This window comes from Labrus mixtus, chromosome 17, assembly GCF_963584025.1.
Source record: "Labrus mixtus chromosome 17, fLabMix1.1, whole genome shotgun sequence".
Taxonomy (NCBI): Eukaryota; Metazoa; Chordata; class Actinopteri; order Labriformes; family Labridae; genus Labrus; species Labrus mixtus.
Window position 1 is genome coordinate 6,312,993 of NC_083628.1, and position 21,111 is coordinate 6,334,103.

Here is a 21,111-nt window from a genome sequence, read left to right on the forward strand (position 1 = left end):
CAATGTCAGTAAGAGCAAACAATCAGCTTTGAGTCACACAGGTGCTGACAGGAAGTGACCAGAGGCAAAGCACAACATTGAGGGCAGTTCTTGAGAGCTCTAATCAGTATAGAAACCATCTTATAAGTCGTGTTCTAAAGCTAAGTGATCCCCAAAGTGGAGTGCGGGACCCCTAATGGATCCTGAGAGTAATGACAGGGGGGGCCCTGCAACGCTTAACAAAAACAATGCAGTTTTTCACTGCTAAAAACATGCCACATTTCTATGAGAGGACTTACAGGTAAATATAATAATATAAATAATAAGGCTGAAAATGATTCTGCTCAAATATGGAAGTTTCATTTTACAGTATTTGCCCTCAACTTTAAAGTGTCTTTTTACAGTTTGTTGTCACACCGAAGTGCTATTCTGTACTTTTTGCATCCAATGTTTATTGTTAGTATAGGAATTTGTTAGCACAGAGCGTGAGTGACAGTGATATATTTTCATCTGCAAAAGGGGGGAAGGCAGAAAAAGTTTGGGAACCACCGAGCTAAGGTCACTGCAATAAAGTAAGCAAATCTACTTATTCTAAGTGAAGATGCAAACTAAAATGCAAATGCAAAAGTAAAAATGTTGATGCATCTGCTTAATGCAACACTTGATAGAGCTTATTATGATGTTGCATTTGATGTCCATTCTTTGTATAATTAAGCAAAGATGTCAGCAATGCCAACTATTTCTGCATTCATAATTGGTTGAAACAATGAGAGACAAATCTTTGGAAAATATCCAAAGAAAATAAAACAAAAGATTTTTTTAGTATACCAGAAGTAGTTTTTAAAATACTGCTTAAAGGAAAGCCTTTAAAAAAAAAACAACATGTCTGGCTTTTCTGCCCACAATCCAGACACTGGGCCAGTAAACCAATCGTAAAAGGCACAACTAATGCCAGTGTAGCTGATGAGATATTGAATCTTCATACCATCTGGTTTTTACCACATCATTCCTGCTGTCATTCTCAGGAATGAAGCTGAGCCACTCCCCTCACCTGACCTGTATGTGTATGCTTACATGCCTTGCAGGCTTGTGGGCGTGGACTGAGGCCTCTCAGGTGTCTCTGACCTTCTGAGTCATCTGCCAATCACACTGTGCCTTTCCTCCTCTCTGTAGCCGTTTAGCCGCCTTCTCTTTCTGTCTGTCCCTTGAATTTGTACCCTTTTCTTTCCCACAGCCTCTCGGAGACGGAAGTCTGCTCTTGATCTATTCAAAGCACAATGAAGAAGGCGGAGGACCCGCTCCAGACTTGGACTTGTGACTTGTCTGCATCTTTATGCAACACCACAGACTAAAACCCTGCTCGGCTTCAAAAGAGCGGATGTGAGGCTTGTTTGTGTGTGCAGCAGGTTCAGACATAATCAACTGAGGGTTATTTGTATGCTTGTGTGCGTGTGTGCATAACTGCCTCTGAAGGCACAGCTCTCTGACAGCGGTTTAAACCCAGTAAGACACAGTGGTGTGTCTTTCCCTCCCACAAGACTTGACTTAAAACCTCACACGCTGGCTGATCATATGATGTTGCCTTAAAGAGCCTGGAGGGGTAAGTCATGCTTCCAGAGATTCCTCCTAATTCCTTTTGCAGTTTTTTTTTTGTGGTTTTAAAAAATGTTCCAATTATGTCTTTGCCATGTTCACTAGTGGTCATGAATTACATACCAGGTAGTGTTTATCCTCCTCAGACAAACTATGTTCACACATTTACAACATCTTTTCACAGCTTTCACTTCGTGCTTTGCTCTTTCTATTTTATCCTCCCTGGGATGTTTTTTTTATTTTACATCTGTACTTCTCTTTTAGCATCGTGGTAACACATACTCAAGGTTGTGATGTTCTGTATTTACATTATGCATTGTAGGCAACTTCTCCCAGTATTTTGCAATCGACTACTTCAATGTGTGGTTTGAAATATCCTGATTTATCCTGTTTAAGCTTTTTTTTTTTTTACATACGTATTTCTGCAACCATCTGCAGATTTCTCAGGTTGTTATATTCAACAATCCTAACAACGATCACACCGCGTACAGAGGATTAACATTGTTATCGTTTGAAACACTTTATGTGTAATCAAAAGAGCAGCTATAGGGATCGTAATCAAGACTGTAAAATATGACAATGGACGAAATTGTTTAAAGAAATCAGTAAATTAATGAGTCGATTTGTCATGTGTAAACATAAAAAAAAAATAAAAAGAGACAAAACTGCTTCAGAATCTAAAGTTTCAATGAAGTAGCTCTACATTTAAAGTTTCAAATAGGGTATAATTCATTTACAGTTGATCCTCTTGGTTAATCTGAGTTAACTCTCGTGCATGTACTGTAGCACTTATTGCACCCTGACAGGAACTGAGAAGTGAGCACCCACACAGGATATGTGGTCAGGGTCTGTCCCGGATGTGGATTGCACGACAAGAATCATTGCAGGCAGACAGAAAAGTAGAGCCATACATATAAAGAGAAGAGGAGAAGTAAAAGGCGACAAATAATAATAAGCTACAAGGTGTGATATTTAAGCCGTGATGATGTTCTGCTGCTGGTGTTCTGTCACTGGCATTGATGTTATCAGGAGAGATGCCCTTGGTTTGTGTTGACAACATGGAGCTGAAGCTTGAACTCTTTCACAGTTTTATCCTTAACCCAGAGTCAGAGTGCAGCGTGCTGATAAAATGATAAACAGCCACTGTTCAAATGCTCGCCAGAAACAGACCCTCAACTCCACCCACCACCATGGCTAATCCGCACAAAAACCTCTATCTCTTTCTCTCTCGCTCGCTCTCTCTTGCTCGGCTTACTTTGTGTCTGTGGCCAGGAAGTACAAACTGGCTTTACATGTCATTTAAAGCCTGCTGCACTGCAAATCTGTAATGCCACACCAGGAAGTTAAAAAAAAAGAAAAAAAAAAAAGAAGAGAACTACCGTCTCAAATAGAAACACAACCCTTCTCCAAACTGGATCATTTCTGCTTTCAGGTGGTGAGTGTTTAGTATTCTGTTTATTTCAGTGTTGTTGTTACACATTGGAGTTTTGGGTTTCTCTCAAACTGGTTTTTTACAGATTTACGGAAAAAAATACAAAGCCACTTTAAAGAAATCACTTTCGTACTACAGCCAAATATAGTAGAGTCATATGAATGACTTTTTTTTGTCTCTGAGCTCATCTGATGTTCCTCTTGGAGGTTCCCCAAAAAGTTTTTTTTTCTTATCTGTGTGGCATTCAAATAGTTCATGAACTTTAACTGAACAGTTTTGCATTTGTATTCCAGGGAGGATTTTTCTTTTGTCTTGCTTCTTATCATGGATAAAGGTTTGATTATTTGAAAATGAACATGCTTTTTTTTCAATCCTACAGATGTGTGACGAGCGTTTGTAACCTGCTTCAGGCTCTCACACTGAAAGGATTTTACAAAATGATCGTCCTTCTAACAGCAGAGGAGGCCGTGTTATAAGCGAGACAACATTTACAGCTCCAGAATCTGTCCCCTCGACGAAGGACTTGACTGATGGAGGAGGAAAACCTGTTCTCCTCTCTGCCAGATGTTACAAATTCAGTCCATCAGGAGCCTGAACAGGACTTGTGGACCGCTATAGACCGCCAGCACGTCAATGGAGAACAGGAGGGCATTGTGTGGGTCGATGAAGAGGTTCAAATGAACCAGGAACCAGAGAAAGATCAGCGCAGCCTCTCCCCACGCGCTGGCACTGACACTCCAGACGAGGCAGAGCCCTGGGAGCAAATAATATGGCCGCCGGTGCGCCCCATGACCTGCACCAGCCCCCCGCTGTCCTTTGCCACAGTGCAGTGGGACATGCCGGACTCCTCTGCAGAGACGCCCCCGCTCCTGATTCACAGCAGCTTGGCCAATGAGCTGGACTCTGTTATAGTGACGAGTGTAGGCGCCACTTCCCCGTCGCCTCACCCATCAGAAGACATAAATGATGACATTCTCAGAGAGGAAGAAGAGGGATTTGATTCTGGGCTTCTGAACTCGGATTTAGAGCTGAACGGAAACAACTTGCCGGTAAGTAGTCATGCTGCCATCATTTAGAATTTTGTCTGTTTTTTTTTTTTTTATCCCTTTTCTGTTTTAATTTACAACCTAACCTTACAACCATGTCAATCTTTTAAGAGAGACATGTTTGGGTTCATGCAGTAGATTGATCAGGTATTGGAAGACTAGGGTGGACACAATGTTAGTCAGAAGAAGCTCAGAGTGCCCACTGACGATCACAATGTCTTCTTGCTATGTCAACGTCATGATCGGTGGTTTGTGTTGCAACTTTCAGCCATGTGATGCCGCAGATGTGCAAGAGCCGACGACACAGGAAGAGGAAGACTCAACACGAGAGCTGTCAGGCAGTAGCAACGGTACGTGTTATTCAGAACGAGACGTTTAACAAGGTGTGAAATGACCGTGTTTTTCCATTCGTTGCTCAATTTGACTTTAGAACCTCATGATTTGTATTTTGAATGTTTGTTTATTACTGGCGGCATGTTAGAAATGAGTTGAGATTTTAACAGCAAACACGTTTACCTTCTAGAAAGTTTCCCAGACTCTCTGAGGACAGACTCAGAAGAAGAAGAAGAAGAAGAAGAAGAAGAAGAAGAAGAAGAAGAAGAAGAAGAAGAAGAAGAAGAAGAAGAAGAAGAAGAAGAAGAAGAAGAAGAAGAAGAAGAAGAAGAAGAAGAAGAAGAAGAAGAAAAAGATCAAGAGGAGGAGGGGGGTCAGTCAGAAGGCTCGGAGCCAGCCGCGTCTTTAGAACTGATCGATGCTCTTGAGGAGATCGAGGGCTCAGAAGACGAGGCGGAAGGTTTTGTGGATTTACAGCTAGAAGAGGAACAGGAGGAGCCCGGGGTCCTGCTGACGAGAGAGGGAGACGTCGAGGAAGAGCAAGCATCAGCGAATGGTGTTGAGGCCGAGGAAGAGGACGGAGAAGGAGGCGAGGAAGTGGAAGAAGAAAAGGGTGTGAGGATTACCTGGACTGAGGAAAGTGAAAAGGCAGAAGCTGCATGTTGTCTGAGTCACGCGTAAGTATCATGGACTTCACAAAGGGGAAGAGGAAATGTGTTCACATCATGATATCATTTTGCAATCTTTCTTGACGTTATATAATAACTGCTTTTGTTATTTCATCTGTAGGGAGGTCCCTGCAGAGCTACAGCAAACTGATGAAACCGGACAAACTATAAGCCCAGATGAGCGATTAGATCTGACACAGACGGAGCTATCGGAGGAAAATAGGCACTCCGGGACTGAAGAGGACCCAGAGATACCAGGAGACGGCTCCACAGGACTGACTGAAGAGCTAAAAATGTGCCAAAATGTGGATCAGAACGTGGAGCCTGATCAGTCAGAGGCTGTGAACAACATAGAAGAACCGCAGATGCATGCAGCAGATAATGCAGAGAGGGTAGAGGAGGACTCCAAGGAGATACTGGAGCTGACTGAAAAACTACAGGAGACAAGTTGTTTGGAACATCAAGATTGTGGGAGAATGACTTCACAGGACGTAGAGATGCCACAGCAGCCTGGACACAGTGAGCAGCTCGAGGTGACTGAAGGGAAGGAGCAGAGCCAAGCAGAGGAGCAACACTCCGAGGACCAGTTAAGTCAACGTCTGGAGCAGATGGAATTAGAAGAAGTGTCAACCCAGACTGAAAAAGCAGACCTGCCGCAGGAGTCGACTCTGTCAGAGCAGATATTTAGCACTGAAGCTGAAGACCCCGGCGCAGCAGAGCAGCAGGAACAGACGGAGCCGTCGGAGCAGAATGAGCAGCGAGGGACCGGCGAGCAGCACGTGCAGCCCGAGAAGACAGACGCGTCTGAAATAACAGAGCAGCTGACGCCTGATAGCGAGGTCACGCAGCAGAGAGCAGAGGCAGAGTTCACTCAGGAGGACAAACAGGCTGAGATGTCACATCAGGCTGAGGAAGAGGACGATGTAAAGGATGAAAACGTGCAGACATTTGCTTCAAATGGAGTGCAATCCAAGCCTCATATGAACGGAGGGGAGGTGGACAGAGAGGCGGCCTGCCGCCTCGCTGATAGGCTGTTTAAGTTGGACGGGTTCCAGCGTGTCGAGGTGGTGAAGCACATTGACAAAGAGTAAGCACATTCTATATTTACTTTTACCTTTACTGTTCTTCTAACTGTGTGGTGATGCTGTTTCGAGCTCTGCAGCTGAGCTCTGAGGTGCAGGTGTAGCTTTCTGTCATTAATAACACATTCAGTCATAGTGATAGTATGTATGGATAGTGTGTACTGATACAATATGAATACAATGATGACTTTAAGGTCATGCATACGACCAACTAGACAACATAGATTAAAGAATCAGAGCTCTTTGTATACATTTTCAAAGAGTAAAAAAGACAAAAAATGGAGAATGAACTTTTACAATCAAATTTTTAGACCTTCATTTTCTTTCTTTTTTTGATCATTTTCCCACAATTCCTTCAATATCTGGTTTTTAAAGCTGTGGACCAAGTGGTATCTCTTTGTTGATCTTGTCCTGTACATGTCTAACTAGTGTTTTTACCCTCCCTAATGTGTTTTAACAGTGAAATGTGTCACTCGTCAAGAAGCGTTGTGTCATTTCCATCTTCTGACACCTACCACCGGCAGTGGTTTCAGGCAGAAATAGTTGAACTTTGTTCTTATAGTCTTATTTGCCTTTTTAGTTCTCAAAGAGGAAACAACATGCATTTCAGTTTGTTCCATAATCAGCTAAAAACTCCTCATGGGAGCTTTAAATTGAAATAAACAGTCTTGTATTTTGTCTAGGCTTTGAAACATACGTCAACACAACAAATAACAAACAACTTCTCCAGTTTTTGAACATCTGAACAGCAAAATATTTCATGGACAATCTGAAATCAGCACAATTTCAAGAGCACAAAAGAAAGTTCAATTGGCTTTTTACAGTTTTTACTAACTGAACAGTGCATGCAGACTATCTGCCACCTGAATAAAGATGAATCAAGTGACAAAAAATTGTAAAAAGAAGACCATCAGCTCTAGACCAACATGTCAAATATCATATTCAGGAATCAGGGCAATGACTCACCTGCATATACTGTACAGTACATATATATATCTCTCTCTATATATATATATATGTCCCTGTGTTTCCCCTACCATTATATTAAGGTCAAGTTTATTATTATTTTTTTTTTTTAAGATTTAATTTTGGGCTTTTTGTGCCTTTATTGTAGAGATGGGATAGTGGATAGAGTCGGAAATCAGGGAAAGAAGTCATTTAAGGATACCTTTCTGATAGAACAGGACAGCTGTCATTAAAAGTAACGCATGAACACCAAGATTCCTTCAAGTGTTTGTGTCGGCGTCCGTCTGCCCGCACCTCCCCAAAAGCTGTAAACCTAGGGCAAACACTGTGTCCTAAATGTTTATTTTGACATGACACAGATACAGATCATCCACCTCCTCAAAGACTGAATAAGGTCAGCTGAGAAGAATTGTGCCAGTCCTTCCACATGTGCAGCTTCTAATTATTCTATTCTCAGTATTTCGATTGACCTCGATGAGGCTGTATTCAGTAATCATATCGAGGTCTGCTCTGTGATGAAACGAGCTGTCAGTGTCTTCTGGAGGATGTTTTTTAAGACAGTGGAAAAAAAAAACCTTGTGATGTCATCAGGAGTATCTCGGCAACCAATAAACAAAACATAGTCTTTGTTTCAACACCTTCATATATCCAGACCACATCTTCCTCCTTTGCCTGTGAAGATGAAATGTTGCAAATTAGTACAAATAGTCACATCCCCTCATCAGTTTCCCTTTATTGACATCAACATATTGAGTCAAGAGATTGTGATAGTTTAATTAAAACTCTTGTTATACTAATGTATTTTTTTTCTCTCTGTGTAGTAATGACTTCAGTCGAGCTGTCGGGGAGGAATACCTTAAATACTTTGACTTCACCGGGCAAACTCTTGATCATGCCCTGAGGTGAGAATTATCAAGGCGGAGCTTGGTATGCCACTTGAAGAAAACGCTCATTAAACCTCGTGTGATCTTTATTTGAATTTCTTTTTGGTTTCTCTCGCTCTCTCTCTCTCTCTCTCTCTCTCTCTCTCTCTCTGTCTCAGGTCTTTCCTGAAAGTGGTGATTCTGATAGGAGAGACTCAGGAGAGGGAGCGTGTGCTGCAGCACTTCGCATGCCGCTTCCATGAGAGCAACCCGGACTCCTTCTCCTCCTCAGGTGAGCCCCTGTCGGAATGTTTTTTTTTTTTTTTTTGTCATCTCAGAAATACAGCCGAGAGGGCTCACATGTACTTGATGCATGCTTTTATCTATCCCCAGGTGCTGTGTTGGCTCTCACATGTGCTCTGATGCTTCTCAACACTGACTTGCATGGACAGGTGACATACCTTTATGACTGTAAAGGTTTTGTTCTGATATTACAGACTGTTATAAGAAAATCTTTATGAGCATTTTTCTTTTGTGTGTGTGTGTTGACAGAACGTAGGAAAATCCATGTCCTCTTCTAAGTTTGTGTGCAACCTGGATGAGATGAACGAGGGAGAAAACTTCAGCAAGGATCTCTTGAAAGTAACACTGACACTTATTTGCCCGCAGAAAGCAAAGTCAAAGCGTTTAGAGTGATTACTGATCATTGTCCTCTTTGTTTATAGAGTCTTTACAACTCCATAAAGAGTGAACCGCTGGAGTGGGCTGTGTAAGTGGACTCCTGCTTTGATTCCTTCTTGATTATACGTCCTTCTCTTATAAAGCCTGATCCCTAACTCTCTGTGTTTGCATGTTGAAGTGATGAAGAGGAGTTGAAGAGCTCCATATTAATGGAAGAAGATGCGGGAGAAGACGCCCAGCTGCGCTCAAAGTCAAACCCCTTCCAGGATGTTCCTCACAACAAAACAGCCAATGTGGTCAAACAGGGATTCCTGCAGAGAAAGCTCCACGCCGACATTGATGGCAAACGCAGTGAGTGACACGCAGACACAAATGTTACAATTCACTTAGCAGACGCTTTTATCCAAAGCGAGGTACATCAGAGAGTAAGTACAACACTAATCCAGTCATACACCGCCACTGAAGCAGCGGGAGCAATGCGGGGTTAAGTGTCTTGCCCAAGGACACGTCAGACATTGCTCAGCTGGGGATTGAACCCTCGACCTTCCGGGTTGATAGGCGATGACTCTGCCAACTGAGCAACAGCCACCCCACAGATACAAGGCGATATAAACACACAGACATAAACACACAGATATAAGGGTATAAACAGGGACAGGCTCGTCTGGATTCAGTCCATGTGACATTTTGTAAAACTAAAAACAACAGATTCAATGTCATGAGGGGGTTAAGTATCCTGTATGGAAAACAACCCAGTGACAAAAAGTTTTAATTCATCACAATCACAACGTTTCGACCAAAGGTCTTCTTTGTTTTCCAAAAAGTGCAGGCCTGTCTTCTTCCTCATTCTGCTGTTTTTTGCATCGCCCTGCACTTGTGTGATATGCGTATAACTACCTCCTTTTTCTAACACTAACCTAGCAACATCAAATACTGAGAATGTATCGTCCAAAACCGGTTAAAATAAGACCAGATTTTTGTTGAAAAGGTGAAAAAAATTACTATTTTTAACATATTATCACTACTATGCATAACTCTGAAAACACGTAAATGAAAGAGAGTTATGGCATTGTTGAAAAATGTCTAAATGTTTAAATTATTGGAATTTAAATAACATAATAGTTATTACGAATCTTATCTTATATCTATGCTGATTTTGACCCGTACACTGCATGTGTAAGTGGTGTTATAAAATTTAAAATCTCACCCAGTTTTCCTGTTACATTAAAATGTTTCGCTCATGATGGATATTAGCTGTGGAAAATATAAAAGGCTGTTTCTGCAGCCTGATGTACGTCACTTTAAGTCTCACAGCTGCCCCGCTGCAGAGGTTACAGGCGTTCAAAAATACAAAAAAGAAATCATCAGGGTTGTCACTGATGTCTCAGCCATACAGAGGCTTTGCCATCAGCTTCAGTCTGTTTCAGAAGCAGCTTTAAGTTCATCACCATTAAATGTTGCATTTTTAATAATTGCACTAAACTTTAGCAGACCACTGTATGTTTTATAATTGTTGTTTGGTAACATGGTTAACAGCAATCACTCTAATTTAGCAATCGTTGAAAAATAAAAGACCGATCGTGTCTACTGATTAAAGTTTGGATCCTTCTTGGACTCTTCTTGACGCACTTTGTAACCTCGGCCCTGCATTGATGTAAGAATGGAGGAATACTGCTTTTACATCTCGGTTTGGGTTAAATTGAGTTTCATTTCTAAAGTAAACAGCTTCGATATGAGCGCTGACTAAACTTCTAAAACCTGCTGAATGTCTCTTCAGCTCCGTGGGGGAAGAGAGGCTGGAAGACTTTCTATGGAGTGTTGAGAGGAATGGTCCTTTATTTACAGAAGGTAAGTAACCAACAGCATGCCCCATTATCAAAAAATACAACTTATGATTCTACTTTCTATGAAGAATGTTGTGTTTATCAGTGCTGTGATGTCCTGTCTTTGTGTGAGTCAGGATGATTACAGGGGGGATCAGATGATCAATGAGGAGGTGGTGAGCATGCACCACTCTCTGGCCGAGCAGGCCGCCGACTACACCAAGAAGCCACACGTCCTCCGCCTGCAGACGGCCGACTGGAGGGTGTTCCTCTTTCAGGCGTCGTGAGTCGCAGCACAACCAGCGTGTTTGAGTGTGTTTATGTTTTTTTTTAGTGAAAGACTCCATCGACATCGTTTGTTTTTCTCCTCTCAGATCCAGAGCAGAGATGAATTCTTGGATCAGCCGCATCAACCTGGTGTCGGCCCTTCACTCCTCGCCTCCGTTCCCCGCTGCTGTCGGCTCTCAGAGGAGGTTCTGCAGGCCGCTCCTCCCCGCCTCACACTCTGCACACACTCTGGTACATTGCTTCTTCTCTGTCTGTGTGACATTAATAGTATAAAAATACCAGGAGGAATTTATATTCATTAATGTGTTTTTACATATTTTGGTTCTAAAATGCACAACGATGAAAAGGTTTTAAATTCAACTAGAAGATTATCAGCAAACCTGCTCTATTATTCATCTGATTCTTGTTTTTTTAAGGCGCTTTAATCTAGTTCATGTATTGCTATGTAAGACACAGAATACTTACACTGGATCCAACCTCAATTACAAAGTACTGCTCCTTTTAAAATAACGAGCAGTAACAGTTCTATTCTATATCAGATTGCAAGAGCGCAATTATAACCATTTGCTTTTTGTCTTTTATATCAGAAACAAACATTAAAACCTTCTCGTTTTGTATTTTTTTGAACAGGTCATTTTAACTTGTGTCTACATGTGAAAACACTGAATAAGTGTAAATGCTCAAACTGTCATGTCTTACTTTGCTAAAGCGAGCTATAGATAGATTTGATAAACTCTGAGAAGCCTTCAAGCTACCGCGTTTTGAGAGAAGGTGAATTTAAATGTTTGTGAAGTCCACTGTTGTGTTGTAAAGGAATAATGGATATGTTGGTCCTTCTTTGAAAACTTGAATGCACTTGTTTGTATGATCACTTCCTCATCTATGAAAATTCATTAAAAATGCAGTTAAATTGCATCTTTGAAATACAGCAAAGGAAATGATCAAATGGGGAAACATTTCATATCCTTCACCTTAAAACCACATCCTTCACACCTCATCATTTAGAAGGATTTGCATTAAAAGGATTTGCATGAAATCTGTTCCTCTTTATTTCATGGCAGGAGAGTCAGATGCAGTCGCATGCAAAAATGCTCGAGTCCTTCAAGACGGACCTGACGTGCCAGCAGCAAAACCTTCCAGAGGGAAAGAAAGCCAGAGCCAAGGAGCTGGAGGAGCATCGAGTCAGAGCAGAGTACCTGCATCACGAGGTGAGAAACGTGCTGCGAGTCGACGTCTGTGCGAAAAAAGGACCCTTAAGTGACTCCCTGTGTCTTGTTTGAATGTGTCACAGATGTGCCGCTATGAGATCTACATCCAGGTGCTGGAGGCCTGGAAGAAAGCAAAGACGGCCGACGACAGCGTGATGACCACAGCAGACCTGAACTCATTTGATAAAGCTGTGTGTGCAGACCTTGTCGGTGAGGGCCACGAGGAGAGCGGCACCCTGAAAAAGTCCTACTCCAGCCCCTCCCTGGAGATAGAGACGCCTCCTCCCACCATGATCAAAGTAAGGCGCAACATTTCAGAGAGACGGACTTATCGCAGGACCATAATTCCCAGATGGAATAAAGAATCTTGAAAGACTCAAGAGGTAACACGACCCAATAAAGACCCTTTGAAAAAGCAGATTTATACATCTTCTATGAGTTGACAGAATTTCAGGGTTCAGTTTCATGAAGCGATCTTAAATCTTGTCATGATGTCATTTTGTTTCGCAAGTTTCTGCATATTTTGTCTTTTGCACTTTTTATGAAAACCAACCTCAGGGAATCCCGAGCTCTCAGTCTCTGTCAGGATAGAGGGACTGATCCATTTGTTGAATGACTCAAATCTGGACCTAATTTATTTCTTTTATTGTGTTGACTTTTGGTCTCTTTAGGGCTTAAAAGGTACGAATTGAAATTCATTTCTTGTTTCACATTGAACAAAATTAAAATGCAAACCACTAGAGGGCGCTGTAGCACAGCTCATCTCAGTGAATAGAGGGGCTTCAGGATGTGCTGTCAGTTTTAAACTGTTTTGAAGAATCTTAATTGCACTTTTATTGTTTTTAATGTGTATAAAACCTCGACTTGTGTTCTGTTAGTGTAACATGATGTTATTGTCACTTATTGTTCTCATATAAGTTTATTTCCAACATATTCATGTTTTTGTTCTCTCTGTGGAAAAAAAATAAAACGTTGCTCCTGCTTTAATCGAACAGCATGAGCAAATAACTGTTTGAAGTCTCAATGTGACGGGCTCTAATTTAGTTTCTTTATTTAAAGAAAGTAGTTTCAACATTTCACCCATGTTACCATGGTTACCTGTATGTCAGATACAAACAGGACAAAGAAGCCGAATGTTTCAACAAAGTAAGCGAAGCATTACAGGAATGTCTTTGGCTGTTTTTTGATTGCAATCATACAAACACATAAAACTAAAATTGAATTTATTATTAAAATCCCAAGACAGAAAAAGTTTTAAACTGAGTCACCTCTGGAGGAAATTATTGTTATTATCATGTGAGACGAGAAAAAAATGTCTTGTTTAAAAGAATGTTTTGATGAAATTACGCAGTTTCAAATCTAAAAAAAGGAAAAAGTCAGAAGGCCACAGTGAATGTTGTTGATTGATCAACTCATTTAAATCGATGTCATTTATTTATTCAAACACTCCGGATTTCTAGACAAGTTTAATCATTTACAGTATCAAGAATGTTTAAATATTTCAATGCTGCGATCTTCATTCGAATGATCTCCTATGTATCACCTCAAGAGGAAAAAAAAGTTGCGGTGCAGACCTGGGAGTTTGTTTTTTTGTGTGAGTGTGTGGGCGTCGTCACAATGTTTGTGTGTGTGTGTCTGTGTGTGTGTCTGTGTGTGTGATCGGATCGGGCCTCAGTGGCACGGGCTCCATTTTGTTCTCTTTCAGCCTGACATGTTGAGCTGCGGTCAACCCGGGGCAGTCAACAATAAGGGCAGGATGTCTGGAGTCAGCCCCCCTCCCTCCAAACCACAAAACACCCCCACACACACAGACACAAACACAAACACAAAAACAAACACATAGGAATTTGATATGACTATAGGATATGCAATGAAGAGCACAGACAGTACAGACAGGGGCACAACATGCTGTATGGGTGAATCATTACAGCTGAAGCTCCTTGTTCTCGATTTGATTTGAGACTCTCCCACCTGGACGGACAATCGGGTAAAACCCGGGAGTCCCTGACTCATCTTCTGAAGCGCTGACTTAATGTGATAATGCTCAACTTCTTCCTCTGAATGGAAGCAGTCTCCATTCAGTGACAGAAATAACAACAGCTCATTAAGATAAAGTCAGATTTTGCAGATGAGGATGACTGATGGGCGACGTGAGTGACAGGGACCTGAGGCCATCATAGCACCTTGAAGGGAATTGGGGGTGGGGGTGGGGTGATCTGCGGTCTGAAAGGCGACGCCATCTCTGCTAACCTACATGCTCTCAGGCCTGTGACCAAATGTTACAGTTAGAAGCAGCCATTAGTATCTTTTGTTTTTCTTATCAAATTGAATTATTTCATCGGTGCTTAAGGTGCTCGCTCGGCCGCAGGCGTCACAGAGGAGCTCTCCACCGAAAAGCTCTTCTCACATGGCCTGTGGACCATGACACCAGCGGCCGTGGTGGCCTTGTTTTGGAGTGCCACCTCTCTCCGCCTCTCCAGCAACAATAATGATCGGCTGGAGCAGCAGGGGCTGCATTAGCTGCTGGGTTCAGAGGGCATCCGTCCCAAGGAGTGGGCCTGTTTTTTGTTTCCATCTGTGCCACTCCGTGCTCGAGCTTTGTGCGCCTCTGTCAGGCCTGGGTGGGTAATTAAAAAGGCAGGAGCTCAAGTTGTGATCATTAGGGGCTTGTCCGGCATCGGGCTCTCCGAAAAGGACCCCGACGTGTAAGGTCACCGCTGCCCTGTTTTTCTCCTTCCTGCTCGTCTCCCCTCCCTCGCGAACAGAGCTGCTCTGAGTGTTGCTCAACATCCACAATGGCTCTGAAATGCTCTGTAAATATGAGCCCTCAAACACCTGCCATCACCGCCAGCAAACATAAACTGTACTGTAAACACTCGCATTCATCCCGCTGCCCTCAATGCTCCTCCTGACGCACATTCTCCATCTGCCGCTGACGCCTCGCACGCTCTACTTGTTACTTTTTATCTCTTACCCGCACTCACACTCGATTTCTCCCACTCTGACCATTAGAAAAACTATTTTTTTTCTAATCTCCCTCTTGGTGTCCTCCCCCCCCCCCCCCCCTCCCACTCTCTCCCTCTTGACTGCTTCTAGTGTGATCTTTTTTCTTTCTCTGTCCAGGGCCCTTGAAGTTCCTCTTAGGTTCTTTTTATGGGTTTTGTTTTCCACTCAGACTCCATTCACTTCATCCATTAACTAAGATCTCCTCTCATATTCTCCAGCTTTTATCTAGTGTCCACTTGCTCGTGCTCTCCTGTAAAGAGCCAGACTCTGAGTTTATGTTAGTGATTTTCTTTTTTTTTGCTGTAACTTGTTTTTTTATTGTATTGGCAGACACTGAACAAAAACATCATCCTTGCCCCTTTCCCCTCTCACACTGCACTCATTAGCGTAGCTTTTCTCCTGGACAGACATTTTCATTTTATTTGCCAATCAGACCCAAACATGACTCGCCCCGACCCTTCGTACTCCTTTCATGAACGCTGGCTTTGAGGCCTCTTACTGAGGGAGTTAAAGCAAGTGCCTTGCTTAAGGGCATTTCAACGCATGACCCCTTTTTGCCCTCTCCTCTTCCACACACACTCCTGCCTCTGAAAACACTCCTCAGGCAACAAAACTCAGCTGCTTTCAAGATGCAGGACAAACATACTGGCCCGGGATCTTAAAGTCTGCCCTCCATGGGTCAATGCAACGTATAGAACGGATGCGGGGGAAATGTCTGTGAACTTATCGCCCCCCCCCCGTCTTATCTTGTTCTATCATGCAACTCGTGCAGGAATTGGCTTTAACTGGAGGGAGCCTTCAGACCTCCAACCAGGCCCGTAGACTGGTGTTGTGCAAAATACACACACAGATCCACTTTCATACACTGGTTCAAGAGATGGATCGACTTTTTATTGCCTGTTTCAGAGACAAGTTCACTTTCAGCGTATAATGAGGGAAGTCCTGCTTGTTTGAGAGATCTGCTATAATTTATGATTGACAGATGGATCCTCTATTATTGGTTATTCTAGAGACATATCCACTATAATTGCTTTTGCAAGAGAAAAATCTCCTATTATCATTTGCTGAGAGAAGGATCCACTTTCATTGCTTGTTCAAAAGAATACGTTTGATGTTGCTGTTTAACGGAGAGATGAATCAACTTTTATCAGTCGTTCAAGAGACAAATCCACTATGGTGCTTTTTGTATCCGTCATGATGACCCAGATCCACTCTTACTGCTTGTCCAAGAGACGGACCCACTACTATCAGTAGTTTAACAAACAGAGACAAATCCCATTTCATCCTAATTCGAGAGAAATCTGTGCAACGATGTTCGAGAGAAAAGATCCACTGTCATGCTCGTCCAAGAGACGGATCTGCTGTTATTGATTTCTCAGACGAGAGATCCGCTATAACTGCTAACTCGAGGGCCGGATACAATGCTTGTGGAAAGGACGGATTCCTGTTTGTTGAGAGAAAGATTTGCAATTATTGGTTGTTCTGTCGACAAATCTACTGGCAATGCTTGCTCGAGAGACAAATCCAAATATTGCAGCTTGTTTGAGAAACTAATAAGGTAAAAAAATTAATTTCTTAAAGACAGATCTGATTTCATTGCTTGTTCTAGAGACTCATCCACTATTATTGGTTGTCCAAGGGATTGATTCATTAGTATTTCTTGACTGAAACATGAATCCCCTATTTTTGCTTGTTCGAGAGACAAATCTGTGAATATTGCTCGTTCAAGAAACAGATCTGCTACAGGTGCTCGTCCGAGAGGCTGATTCATGACTCCAGCTCGATCATGCAACTTTACGTAGCTGGTCAGTTCTGGTTTCATATCTTGATCTGGTCAGAAGTTTATTGGCCATTTCCTACGAGCCGTATTTCACCCTTCCAAGAGTCGTAAAAAAAAAATTGTGACATAACTTTAGCCAGCAAAAATAAATTCCTTGTTTGAGGCACCTGTCCATATTTCAATCTACAGTGTGTTTCAATGATTTCACAGCATTATTGAGATGTGCATTTGATGTTGAATGAGCTGTTTGTCAGCCCCTGTGTTTGACTTCCCCGGGCCTCCACAGGTCAGCCCTCTCCCTCGGGGCAGTACCTGATACCTGGCAGATTTTATCTCCCTCGGTGTGTGTGTGTGTATAGTGTTGAATGTGTGTGTGCTTTGAAAGGTGCGTTTTTCTTGATGTCTTCCAGTCAATAGTAGCTTCCTGCCTTCAGGGCCTGTGTGTTGTTTAATAGGCTGCTTGGACACAGGGCACCTGTGTTTCCTCCCTCTGCCTGTCCTCACACAGAAACACCCTCTGTTTGACCACTTTGCTCCGTTTGACTGGCACATTTGTTCTAGGTGCATTCTGGTTAAAGGTGGAGGAGATGAGATGGCTTCTTGAAATTTGAGGATGGTGCTGTCATTTGATGTCTGCTCAGGTGTTCTGAGGCTTTTTTTTCCTTCAGGGTGAAATGCCTCTTATAGCAACATATGGATGGTGATGTTGGTTGGGTGGTCCGCCACTTTGTCCCTGACTGAAGTATCTCAAAAACTATGTGATGGAAGTTTTACAGTCAGTTTTTTTTTTTTACCCTTTGAACTTTATCTAGTGCCACAAACGGGTCAAATATTTCACTCACTTAGTGATTCATGTCTACGTTTAATCAATGGCTTGGCAAAAAGTTCTGTCTGGACATTCATGGTTCTTAGAGGATGAATCCTTATGACTTTGATGATCATCTTACTTTCTCCTAGCACCGAAATAAGATCGAAAACTTGGAGATTTCATTTTTTTTTAAAGGAATGTTTCAAACCACATCTATTGGCTTTTCAGGATTTCCAACAAGGTTAGGTCAGGAGATGTAGTTGACCTTGTGCTTTGTTTTTTTGGGGGGGATTCAGATAGCCACAAAACTTTGTACAAACATTCATGTATTTGGGACGAATTGCCCCTTTAACCACCGGAAAACATAATACATAATAGTCTTCTTGCAGTGTAATTTAGGGTCTTAATAGTAAGCATCTGAAACTGTCAGAAGGTATTTTAAACCCACATGAACAAAACTTTTCTGGACATTTTAGTGGTGCGCTGCATGTCTCAGAGCAAACAGCAGATTTTTTTTCACACCAACTTTGATACAATTTCACAGTGAAGTTGGGGTGAGCTGATGTGTGCTGCAGCAGGTAATATTCACGAGAATTCACCGCAAGCAAGCATGGGGCCGTGATTTTTATATCCTGCAACTGGGGAGCGTCCAGATCTAAAAAAAAAAAAAAAAAAAAAAATGTAATTGCAGGAAAAAGAGATCTTAGCCACTTTCTCAAGTCTTCACACCTGACTTATCGCTGCGTTGAACGGACATCGTTGTTGATAGTTATGCAAATTGTTCTGTACAGTTTCCATAATTCAGAAAGTCTTGTGTCGAGAAATGTAGTCGAGGAGGTTAAAGGAGGTTCTGTTGAAACAGCAGACAATAATCTCAGATAGAGAAAGGGCTGCAAGAAAAAAAAAAAGGGCTCGATGTAAAGAGAGGACAAAAGACTCTGAATAATCACCCAAAACATTTAATAAACAAGGTGATGGGTTCACTCTCACATTCTGGGTTCTCTTGAGGGCCACAAAGGGCCTGAACCCAGGCGGGGCCCACACAGCAGCGCTGCCATTCACAGTTTAAAACAACAGCGTGTCCTGCAGCTCATTTGGACAGACAAATTCTGTCAGCCTACATAATACTTATTTGCCAGGCTGAATTGGTTGGCCAGTGTCTCGGGCCCAGAGATAAGTGGAGAACTTTCCAGATGACTGGCGCAGGACAACCCTGACCCGTCATCCCACTGATTGCCACACACTCCTCTGCTGCCTTTTTGGCAGCAATTTCTCCAGGGGCCCCCAGTTCTGTCTTTGAGTTTGTCCCCATAATGGTAATGGGACACATGCCTTCTCCTCCACACACACACACACACACACACACACACACACACACAGGGGTTATATCACAAAAACACACAAAGCTACACGTTTCCTGTTCTGTCTCTGCCACACACATACATGGACGCTGTGTTCGTATGTCTGTGTGTTAAATGTAGTAAGTCCCAGTCGCCCCGTCCTGCCAGCTTTGTCTGCCCTCAGCTGTTCCGGCCCGGTGCCTGTATTGTGCTGCCGGGCTCATTACCAGACCAGAAGCACTGTGGCCCGAAACCTCCTCGCTAATAGGCCCAGAGAGACACACAGAGGAGTTATGTCTGCTGTGGCTCGAGTGTGTAGCAGTATAACGTTTAGTTTTTTTTTTTTGCTCTTTCGACAGCAGGACGGTTAATGTTTAACATTTGTGGCTGTTATTTCTCCGCTCGGACATCAGCTGGTTAGAGGAATTTGAAGTTCAGTTCCTTGTCCCTGAGCGGCACATTGACTTTAAAAAAAAAAAAAAACTCTGTATGTTTTTAGAGTATATAGAGGAGTGTGTTTCTGCATGCCTGAGCAGGGACCTGGAAAGAATGAGAGTCCAGTCAGTTGATGGGTTGTCTGGAGTGGCCCAGGACACTTGAAAAACAATGGGATGAAATGCAGCTATTGTTTAAAGTTTACAGTGTGGCCACAAGAGAGGGATACAAAGAGAGGGGTGTAAAGAGGTGAGTCAGAGAAACTGGGAAATATAAGGAGAGTGAGGGCTCAGAGACGGAGAGAAAAAGCATGGACATACTGTACACAAAAAGATGTCAGGGCTGATCTTCATCACAGGACAGATACTGCCCCGACTGAACTGATACCGAGGAGTTTAAGTAATTGTCTCAGAAGTCAGACAAAAGCCTCCATACTGTCGAGCGCAGGAGTTATGTAATTAGTTCTGAGAGCTTCTTTAATGTTGAATTAGGCCATGAACCTCACAGAAGTTTGTGAACTGAAATCATTTCAGAGGTTGCGGTGGTCTAATGAGACAAAATGAAAGAAGATAAAACCTGCAAACTGAAACATATGTAAGTTCAACATTTGTTTTCTCCAACACCTAAATTTAATCCATTAAAAAATGGGAAAAAAAACTTTATTTTAGGCAGGTTCAAAAAGAGACCAAAATAGCTTAGGGAAATAATAAATCAATTAATAACTATTAAAATGTTGATAATATCAATATAAATAATAAATGAACAGGTTTTATAGGCCTATGTTTTAAAATGTATAGAAATTGAATTTAATATTTCTTTAATTCATGTTCATAAGTTTCTAACAGGTTATTTGCAGATGAGGACCACATATGATTTAAAGCTAAAAAGTGTTTTTTTAAAAAGTCATTTTTTGTGAGATCATCAGTCCATATTCAAATTATAAATATACAGCCATATGGTTGAGCTGTTTTTTTTCTTATGAAATCAGACAATGGCATTTATTTGATTTTAACCATAAGAATAAGAGAAGTCTAAACTCGTTTCTTATAATACACCGTTTTGTTTACTTACGTGACAGTGATAGTTTTAAATTCGCGGGTTCGAGCCTGGGAATATTCCCCCAGCTTCACGTGCTGCAGTATTTTGGAGCGCGCGCGGCCTCCCCAATCCATCATCGTCCTCGCGCCGTCCCACGCGGCGGCGGCACCAGGTGGGCCGCGGCACCGCCGAACCGTGGCGTCGTTAACGCGCCGCAATTATGAGGCCGCAAAGAGGGACGAAATAATTGCAAATAAAACTACATGATGCAGAAAATAAAAAAAGAAATTAAACAGATGCGCGTGCTTTCAGGATCATTGCTTTCGTCCTTTTGAAATGCTGAGAGATGCAAAAAAAAAGATCCCATTTCAGCTGTCTTTCACCATACCGCATAAGTAGGAAATAATAGCATAATAATAACAATAATGATAATAATAATAATGATAATAATAAATTAAGCTTATATGAACAGTCTTGTGATTATTCGTTTATAAAGAACCTTTAAAAATCTCTACTTTGTTAAACACTCATTTACATTTCCACTTTAACTGTGAGCTCTGCACCAGCACTAATGATTATATGCATCATTTCTAATTTGAATAACAAACATTTTAAAGAAACGACAAGAGAAAATTCAACAGTAAATTTGTCATGCTTTAATTAAAATAATTCTTTAGAAATTCATTATTTACATCTGCAATAATATTAATACCAGTATCAGAAAAAATAGTCACAGTTCTTA

General features: G+C 42.0%; 1 protein-coding gene across 3 annotated transcripts; it reads left to right on the forward strand.

Annotated features, from left to right (window-relative positions):
- The first annotated feature begins 1,147 nt into the window (after nucleotides 1-1,147).
- LOC132991912 (PH and SEC7 domain-containing protein 3) lies at nucleotides 1,148-13,292 on the forward strand. 3 transcript variants are annotated; one of them, XM_061060901.1, is made up of 16 exons: nucleotides 1,148-1,579; nucleotides 3,384-4,053; nucleotides 4,319-4,400; nucleotides 4,574-5,060; nucleotides 5,173-6,138; nucleotides 7,921-8,001; nucleotides 8,142-8,254; nucleotides 8,356-8,414; nucleotides 8,515-8,604; nucleotides 8,688-8,731; nucleotides 8,822-8,994; nucleotides 10,421-10,491; nucleotides 10,604-10,749; nucleotides 10,841-10,985; nucleotides 11,816-11,962; nucleotides 12,046-13,292. In XM_061060901.1, the coding sequence occupies exons 2-16, from the start codon at nucleotides 3,535-3,537 to the stop codon at nucleotides 12,331-12,333; spliced, it is 3,411 nt and encodes a 1,136-aa protein (XP_060916884.1). In that variant the 5' UTR covers nucleotides 1,148-1,579; nucleotides 3,384-3,534; the 3' UTR covers nucleotides 12,334-13,292. The 3 variants fall into 3 exon arrangements, with proteins under 3 accessions (XP_060916884.1, XP_060916886.1, XP_060916885.1); XM_061060903.1 differs by lacking the exon at nucleotides 1,148-1,579 and adding an exon at nucleotides 1,998-2,019; XM_061060902.1 differs by lacking the exon at nucleotides 1,148-1,579 and adding an exon at nucleotides 2,848-3,007.
- The last annotated feature ends 7,819 nt before the right edge of the window (nucleotides 13,293-21,111 follow it).